At 39.8% G+C, this 10,077-nt stretch overlaps 1 protein-coding gene across 9 annotated transcripts in view; it reads right to left on the minus strand.

Annotated features, from left to right (window-relative positions):
• ARFIP1 (ADP-ribosylation factor interacting protein 1) overlaps window positions 1–10,077 on the minus strand; it is a 136,451-nt gene that overhangs the window by 82,128 nt on the left and 44,246 nt on the right. For 7 of the 9 annotated variants that reach the window (XM_010840731.1, XM_010840734.1, XM_010840730.1 and 4 more), the window contains one exon: window positions 4,850–4,951. In XM_010840731.1, coding sequence (XP_010839033.1) covers window positions 4,850–4,951 — 102 coding nt within the window. Of the gene's footprint in view, window positions 1–4,849; window positions 4,952–10,077 lie in introns of those variants that run through there. The other 2 variants (XM_010840739.1, XM_010840740.1) reach the window with 2 other exon arrangements.

Consider the following 10,077-nt stretch of genomic DNA (forward strand, 5'->3'; position numbering starts at 1 on the left):
ATGGCTAAAATCACCATCTGCAGTGATTTTGGAGCCCAGAAAAATAAAGTCTGACACTGTTTCCACTGTTTCCCCATCTATTTCCCATGAAGTGGTGGGACCGGATGCCATGATCTTCGTTTTCTGAATGTTGAGCTTTAAGCCAACTTTTTCATTCTCCTCTTTCACTTTCATCAAGAGGCTTTTGAGTTCCCTTCACTTTCTGCCATAAGGGTGGTGTCATCTGCATATCTGAGGTTACTGATATTTCTCCCGACAATCTTGATTCCAGCTTGTGTTTCTTCCAGCCCAGCGTCTCTCATGATGTACTCTGCATAGAAGTTAAATAAGCAGGGTGACAATATACAGCCTTGATGTACTCCTTTTCCTATTTGGAACCAGTCTGTTGTTCCATGTCCAGTTCTAACTGTTGCTTCCTGACCTGCATACAGATTTCTCAAGAGGCAGGTCAGGTGGTCTGGTATTCCCATCTCTTTCAGAATTTTCCACAGTTTCTGTGATCCACATAGTCAAAGGCTTTGGCATAGTCAATAAAGCAGAAATAGATGTTTTTCTGGAACTCTCTTGCTTTTTCCATGATCCGGCAGATGTTGGCAATTTGATCTCTGGTTCCTCTGCCATTTCTAAAACCAGCTTGAACATCAGGAAGTTCACGGTTCACATACTGCTGAAGCCTGGCCTGGAGAATTTTGAACATTACTTTACTAGCAAGGCAAATTAAGGTACTCAACTAAAGACTCATGAATAGGTTTAAGGTACAAAGTAACCCTAAAGAACGAAGCTAGAGGAATTACCAGGTACCAAGGCTGAAGCTACTATTTATTTCAGACTTAATTCCTCTAGTAAGTGGGTAAGACAGTGTGGTATTACTGCACCGATAGACAAAAAGACCAAGAAATAACACAGTCAGCCAAGTAATACAGCTGCACATATATGATCACTTGATCAACAGCAAAGGCCCCTGTGTGGAAAAAGAATTTTTTTTTTCAATAAACAGTGCACATCACATGATACGCACGTGGGGGAAAAATGAGCCTTGACTTCTACATCATGCCATACACAAAATTCAAGATGGATCATAGACCTATGTGTAAGAAGTAAAGCAGAGAAACTTTTAGAAGATGGAAGTATCTTGATTGATGTGGGGATAGGCAAAGATACAAGGGTCACAAAAATCACTAAAGGGAGGGAAACACTAATAAATTGGACTTCATTAAAATTAGCCTTTGGTCATCTAAAGATACCATTAATATAGTACAAAAGCTAGTTACAGACTGCAGATAAACATCTGCAATACACACATCCATACAAATGACTTATACCCAGAACATACAAAGAACTGTTACAAATGAACTAGAAAAAGGCATACACTTAACAGAAAAACGAGAAAAGGATATGAAAAGGTACTTCATAAAAGATAATATTCACATGGTCAGTAAGAATCTGAAAATATGCTCGACGTCATTAGTCATCAAGGAGATGCATGTTAAAACCATGAGATAACTACTATGATTTCATCAGAATGGCAAAAACTTAAAAGTATGACAATAACAAAAACTGGTAATGATGTGGAACAACTAGAACACTTATTCACCGCTGGCAGGATTGTCAACTAATTTGATCATTCGGCAAACTAGTTGACAAAATTTACCAAAGCCAAACATCACATACCCATGATCTGCAATTCCACTCCATGGTAAATACCCAACAGAAGTAGGTGATCATGTACACCGAAAGACCTATACAAGAAAAGCCACAGCAGCTTTATTCGTAACGGGCAGACTGCAGACGACCTAGGCGTCGCCTATGGCTGATTCACGCTGATGTCTGACAGAACAAACAACAAACTGTAAAGCAATTATCCTTCAATTAAAAAGTAAATATTTTGAAACAAACAAACAAAAAACCCACCAGAAACGAAAATAAATAAAACAAAAAGAAAAATAATAGATTTTAAAAACAAACAAACCAAATGGATAAACAAATTAGGGCCTATTAACACACACTGTGGTGTATTAACACAATGGAAAACCGTATCACAAGGAAAAAGCATTGGCGGTGGTTCAGTCGTCCTTGCGTCCGACTCTTGCGAACATGGACTATAGCCCGCCAGGCTCCTCTGTCCATGGGGTTTCCCAGGCAAGGATACTGGAGTGATTTGCCATTTCCTTCTCCAGGGGAAAAGAAGAATTAGATACTGCCAAAGCCACAACGGCAACATTCCAGATACAATGCTAGGTGAAAGCCAGTCGGAAAAGAGTACACCCAGTGTGATTCCACTTACATGCAGTTCAGGCCGAGTCAAAAGCAATCAGTGGTGACAGAATGACGACAGCAGGAGTGACTCTGGAAGGGAGGGGGGCACACTGCCTAGAAGACGGCGAGGGGGCTGGGAAAGACCTGCAGATGCTCTCCATACTGGCGTGGGCGCTGGTGCCACTGAGCCGTACACTCAACATGTGCGTTTTTTACTATGTAAAAGCCACAGCTCAAAAAAACACCCCAAGCTAAAGATGGCAGGTGAATCTTCAACACAGTGCAGCATTTTGTATGCGCTGCTTTCTTCTTAGAAAGTTTCATCAGACTGTCTCTAAGAACACCCACTCTCCGGCGGCAGGCGTCTCTGTCACTTTGTTGTGGACCAGGCACTGTCATCCCTGGTGCCTGGTCCACAACATACACGCAATAAATACCTGCAGGATAGATTCGCAAAAGGAGCTGGTACCAAAAATAAGACAAAGCAGTCATTAACCAAAATCCTGGTATAATGAGTTATTTAAATTAATAGAAGTTTATAAAGCTATTGGTAGAGTGTCTAATGATGGTAACTCGAGTTCCCTTAATATGCAAGTATATCTCAGTGTTTTCGAATACCAGAAAGACTAAAATCTGAAGTGAAACTTTCCTCCGAGTGCTCAGAATTTCCACCTGCCAATGCAGGATACACAAAAGATGACGGTTTGATTGCTGGGTCGGGAAGACCCCCTGGAGGAGGAAATGGCAACCCATTCCAGTGTTCTTACCTAGGAAATACTACGGACAGAGAAGCCTGGCAACCACGGCATTGCAAACAGGCAGAGACAACTGAGTGAGCGCACACACAGCTGATTCACAACACTGTGTGAGTTTCAGGTATACACATTCTGTCAGTCACTCAGTACTGGCCCATGGGTCCTTATAAACCAAGTTAAAACACCTGCAATTAAAATAAAAACACATACATCCCAAGCCTGAAGACACGTCTATTTCTTCTAAATGACTTGAGCCAAAAATAAGTGAAATAGAGTGGAATTTTCCAAAAGTCCATTAAAATGATCTATCTAAAAAGCGCTTCTCAACCAGAGGCAAGTTCCTCCCTGCCCCTGACATTTGGCAATGTCTGGGTACATTCGTGCTTGTCAACGACTGGAGGGGCCACTGGCATCTACCAGGAAGAGCTCAGGGATGCTGCTGACCACCCCACACGCACAGGCCAACCCTCCACAAAGGAAGTTTTCTGGCCCCAAATGCCAATGATGCTGGGAACGAGAAACTGTGATCTAAAATATCACCTTCTGGGGACTTCCCTGATGGTCAGGTGGTTAAGAACCTGCCTTCCGATGCAGGAGACATGAGTTCAATTCCTGGTCGGGGAACTAAGATCCATCATGTTGTGGGGCAACCAAGACCTTGCAGCCTAATTAGAGGGCCTGTGTGCTGCAACTACAGCGCCCCGTGCCACACTACAGCGCCCCGTGCCACCACTACAGCGCCCCAGGCCACCACTACAGCGCCCCGTGCCACAACTACAGCGCCCCAGGCCACAACTACAGCGCCCCAGGCCACAACTACAGAGCCCCGTGCCACAACCAGAGAGAAGCCCATGTGCTGCAGTGGAGACCCAATGCAGCCAAAAATAAGTATTTTAAAAAATAATTAAAATTTTAAAAATTAAAAGTAAAATATTATCTTCTGTTAAACTAAAGAACTTTATTCTCAAACATATGAAGTAAAAGAGTCCAATTTTTTTAAGCTGTAAAATAATTCAAGTATCTTTCAACCATTACTTTTTCATGAATATGAAAACTGTATTTTTAAAGTTATTTAACCTTGTACACGTGTCAAGTGTTTGACACACACGTGTCAAAAACGAATGTTTAACGGAAATATCTCCAGAAATAATTAACATCACTCTCATTTCTAGGACTTTATTAGGCATATTACTTATTTTAATATCCTTTAACATTAACATCACCACAAAAATAAAATTCTCATTTAGAGAGATAAGTAAATCTCTGCTCAAGGTACTAGGAAAGACATAGCTGAAATTTGAACCCACATTATCTCTAAACCCGTGGTGTTTCCATTTAAATGCATTACATTTCAATTTCAAATGAGAGGCAGATCAAAATTAAACAGATCCCAAGTTTCATTTTCCACTGAGTCAAATATGTCACTCTAGAAAGTAAACAGCAAAATGAAGAGGCACCTACTTGGGAATTATGTACTAAGAAAAGAGACCAGCGTTTTAAAGGATAACCTATAGTTAATATTTTTTCTTATTACAAGTAGAATGAAGTAGTTTTTTAATAAAGTTATATGCCAAAATCATTAGAGACACTCTTGCTCTGATTATACAATAAAATTACAGATAGTAACATCAAAGCCTAAATGCTTTACTGGCCAGAAGCTTATTCTGGACAAATTACTAACATGACCCACCTAGTCATCCCTCCATAATAATATTAGATTCCAGAATACAGTCAATCTAAGAACATATTCCTATATTATGAATAAACTCTATTACTTTCATCTCAGCACTGAAGGGCTTATCATGAGTCTTTGTATTGAGAGACAGAAGTGTTCTTACCCTATTAAAGCCATGTTCATGAGAGTCATCAACTTCCCCATTACTAGTCACTGGAATTTCTGCTGCTGAATTTTTTGGAGATTCTTGAGCCATGGTAGACTCCTAAAAAAATGAGGAAAGAAACAGTCATAAGTAACACCAAATCACAAAAGGCAAATATTCAAAAGACTATATTCATGTTTATAGCACATAAAAGCCACCATTATAGCCTACCTAATCCTTGTATAATAAACATGATACCAATATAATAAAAACACATCTGGCTTTTAAAACTGCATTCAACTTAGATTTCTTGATCTTATTGTAGGTACCTTATTGTAGATGCCTGGGGGCAAATGACACAAAAATTTTTTTTAATGAAAATAATGTCATAGTATTACTGAAAATGGGCTTCCCTGGAAGCTCAGAGGATAACGAGTGTGCCTGCCATGCGGGACACCTGAATTTGATCCCTGGCTCAGGAAGATCCCCTGGAGAAGGGGATGGCAACCCACTCCAGTACTCTTGTCTGGAGAATCCCATCGACAGAGGAGCCTGGTGGGCTACAGGCCATGGGGTCACAAGAGTCAGACCCAACCGAAGCAACTTAGTACACTAGCACAGACAGAGAGATTTAAGCAACACTTACTGAAACTTGTTATGTGCAAGGCACTCTACAAGATGCCACAGAATATAAAAACAAGTAAGGCAGTCACTGCTCTAGGGAAAGAACCACTGGTTTCGTGTGGGAGACTGACTGGACTCTTTAGTAAACACCTAGGACAGGTAAGTATCCATCCCTTTTTCTTGAGGATCCTCTAAAACTTCTGGAATAGCTATAGATTACATAAATCCTAGGGTCTCCCTAGGCCAGAGTTCTATTTCTTGGCAGCTCTAGAAATGTTCTGCTTTCAACATTTAGATCCTCTTTTAGATTAATTACACTTCTTATACAAACCTCTTTCTTTACCATGACAAATTTTATATGAATACATAATAATGTTTCTAATGTCTGACACAAACTGAATAGACTATCTCTGTAGCCCCAGGGCAACAGGATACAGATCTAGGCAAATTAATACATTCCCTCAGGTCAGGTCCCTGAGGACAGAGACCGTCAGAGCCATCACTGTATCATCAGATTGGCCCAGGGTCTGACAAGCAAGAGGTTCTTAACAAATGCTTACTACTAAGTAAAAAGGATATGAGTTACATTAAAAGTCTGATTCACAGTTATGAAGGTGTTAGACTGATCATTATACACTTAAGCTCCACACTCACTCCTCTGTCCCACCCATGGACCATGGAGCCATATGTTCGTTACTTCTTATGAATATCACTGCAGGAAGACAAACTAACGGGAAACGTCTGAAGTAACAAAACAAACAAAAAAAAGTGAATTATCAAGTACCTCAAAATCAGTGTACTTTAATTACTTGGTGATAGTTTTAACAAAAGACTAAAATGTCAAACTGAAATCCTAATTGGTTATGCCAATGAAAAAAGAACTTTCATAATAATGTCAAATCCTATTAATACCACTTAAAACATTTCTCAGAGTCATGAGATTTGCACCTTAGGACAATAATTTATCACATGAGGGATAGCAAATAGCTTACTTGCATTTACCTCGTACGAGTATCTTACTTTGGACCAATACTTTTCGATTTCATTCTTGAGGATACCTGAATTTATTTTGTAGGAGATTTTGACTTTGTGCCAATTATGTACCAAAGTTATTTTATACAAAGACTTTTTTTGTTCTGGAAGAGATATATGTTGTAATTGCATTTCCTACTGCAGTATTTGGGCAGGGAGAATCATTTCTGAAATTTATTTTTTTAACTTTAAAATCAGTTCTCTTTGTATTTGTCTAATCATTATTCAGTACAGCAACACAAAAGGACCCTTGTGCAAACTGCTGAGTAGAGTCTAACAGGATATTTTTAATAGTTGAATCATTTTTGGTATTTTGGTATAAATATTTTCATTTGTTGTTTTTCAGTATATTCTTCGTGAAAATTTGTTGTTTCGATCCTCCTAAACAAAGTATATATTTTCTATATGAAGAAACATTTTAAAATAATTGTAAAGTTAAATAAAAATCATTGTAAAATATTACAAGGGGATGTACAGTGTGATGCTATTGATACTTTATGAGATCACAAAAAAAAAAAAAAAAAACATTTCTCAGAAAACTTAGTTATTTCCTTGCATTCTTAGAATATCTTAAAAAAAAATACTGGCTTAAAAAATGCCATATTTCAGAGTCTATCATACCACAGGCTCGGAACTAGTGACGAAATTAATAAACTGAACATCTCATGTAAGCCTTGAAAATTGAAAAAAAGAAATTTCAGAGAGAAGATTTCAAAAAGTTGAAGGCGGGAAAACAAAACATTCCTCTGCTTTAGACTGGATTCTGGGGAAGTCTCTGAACGCATGAGGCTTATTGCAGAGTCCTCCACGAGCGTGAGGGAGGGCAGGAAGCCCCGACAGAGCTGCAGAGAGGTTATGTCATAAGGCTCGGCCCATCCTACATGGAGCACTGAAGCTGAGGCTCTTTAAGCTGTTCCAAATTAAGGCAACGGGACCAGGCCTTTGAGCCCCCACATCCATACCCGACCAGGCCTTTGAGCCCCCACATCCATACCCGATTGTTAGATGCAAGCTATCCGCTAGATAGGAGTATAATTGTGGACAATGCAGCTCTCTTTCGCAGAGGCAATTCCTGGAGAGACTCAGCTATGAGCCCTCAGCAGGCACCACTCCTGAAAGGAGGGCCCTGGTCCTAAAGCAGGTAACTGAGTCCCTCATCATAGCATCCACTGTATCTTCCTTATGATTATTCTAAAGTAGTATCTACTTTAAAAGGATTTGAAATGTCTTATTTAAATTATATCTGGCTACCTTTATGCATGTATGAAGCCTGGCATGCTGAAGTCCATGGGGTCGCAAAGAGTCGGACACAATGGAGCGACTGAACTGAACTGAATGCATGTATTTACGGACGTTCACTGATCTCTAATAAGAGAAACTCCCTCTTTCACAGTCCCCAGTTAAGAGGTGGCCACTGATTGAGCCAGAGAAGAATCCTTGACACAAGGCCTTGCAATTCACAGGTCTGACCAATAGGGCCTGGTTAGAAAATTACTGCCAATACAGAAAAGAGGAATTTCCTGAGCCAATCAAACTCTTTCTGAAGGTCTGAACTGGGGACACTGAGTGAATCAACCAACTAGGGTACTGGGAAGACGAAAGCGCAATAAAAGCAAAGAGTAGAATTATACTGATGAGAAGTCGCAGCTTAAAAATTCACAAACTCGACTTGACAAGTGTTAGCAAACTTGTGAAAGTTTGCTGACAAAGTGTTATCTGTGTCTAGATCTTTTGTTTCTAAATTATGACCTTATAATAATAATAAACCTTGCTTTTATATTCTTTTTTATTGTGGTAAAAAACACATAACATAAAATTTACCCTTTTAACCATTTCTAAATGTATAGTTCATCAGGGTTACATATATTTACACTGCTGTGTAATCAATCTCCAGAATTTTTCCATGTTGCAGAACTGAAACTTTATACCCATTAAACAATGACTTCATTTCCATCGTCCTCCAACTCCCCTACAGCCCTTGGTACATCACTTTACTTTCTGTTTCTATGAGCTTGATTGCTCTAGATACCTCACATCAATGCAGTCATATAGTATTTGACTTTTTGTGACTGGCTTACTTCTTTACATGATGTCCTCAAGATTCATCCATATTGGACATGTGTCAAAATTCCCTTTCTCTTTAAGGCTGACTAATAATCAGCTGCATATACTGTTGTTAAGTTGCTAAGTCGTGTCTGTCTCTTTGCAAGCCCATGGACTGCAGCACACCAGGCTTCCGTGTCCTCCACCATTTATCTCACAGTTTCCTCAAGCTGATGTCCACTGCATGTATATACCACATTTATTCAGTTCACTGATGGACATTTAGGTTGCTTCCATTTCTTGGCTATTACAAAGAGTGCTGCTACTGCTGTACGAACATGGGTGTGGATGTATCTCTTCAAGATCTTGCTTTCAATTCTTTCGGAAACATACCCCAAAGTGGGACTGCTAGACCATATGGTAATTCAAAAACACAACAAGACCCTATGGTCCTTGCCCCCGCTGTCCCACGTCCTTTGCCTGACTTTGTCTGTGGAAAACTTCAGTTGAAGAATAAGCTTAATCAGAGAAACGAGAAATGCAGAAACAAAGGACAACAGTCAAAGGAGAAAAATAATAATAATGGAGTCATTAAGCACAGTCGAGGACTCTTCGTTCCTCCTCAAGGACTATAGATGATATCCTGAGCCATACCGTGTGAGCTGTCTTATAGATACTGAAATCCCCGGTGAAAGAAGCTAGCTATATGATGACCAGACTGTACTCATCACGTAAGCTGCCACAATTCTGAGAACTGGCCTCAAAGAAATGAGAACAAATGGACCTTGGAACTGAAGATTAACTGTACCTAAAACAATCAAGATGACACTGGTCAGACCACTGGTGACCGATTTGAGGATGAGTGCCAGAGATGACTGCGTTGCTTCTGCACGTAGTCCCCCTCCCCTCACTTCTGTCTATAAAAGCTCTCGCCCCACTGATTGCCAGTAGGGGGGAGTCAGCCTTTGGACAGATGTCCATCCTCCCAGCCAGTTGCCAGCATCAGAATTAAACCAAACTTTCCTTTTCACCAACCTAGCCTGTTTATTGGCTTTTCAGTGGCAAGCAGCCAGACCCCAAACTCTTCTGGTAACAAGTTTATTTTTAATTTTTTTAGGAAACACTATATCATTTTCTATTAACGGTTTCGCTATTTTATATTCTTACCAACAATGCATAAAGGCTCTAGTTTCTTCACATCCTCACCAATAATTGTTTACATTTTTAAAATAGTAACCATTCTAACAAGTGTGAGGAGATACCTCATTGTGGTTCTGATTTGCATTTCCCTAATGATTAGATGTTCAAGCTTGTTTTAGAAAAGGCAGAGGAACCAGAGATCAAATTGCCAACATCCGCCGGATCATGGAAAAAGCAAGAGAGTTCCAGAAAAAGAGTTCCATCTATTTCTGCTTTATTGACTATGACAAAGCCTTTGACTGTGTGGATCACAAGAAACTATGGAAAATTCTGAAAGAGATGGGAATACCAGACCACCTGACCTGCCTCTTGAGAAATCTGTATGCAGGTAAGGAAGCAACAGTTAG

Source organism: Bison bison, unplaced genomic scaffold (assembly GCF_000754665.1).
Source record: "Bison bison bison isolate TAMUID 2011002044 unplaced genomic scaffold, Bison_UMD1.0 scf7180017864146, whole genome shotgun sequence".
NCBI lineage: Eukaryota > Metazoa > Chordata > Mammalia > Artiodactyla > Bovidae > Bison > Bison bison.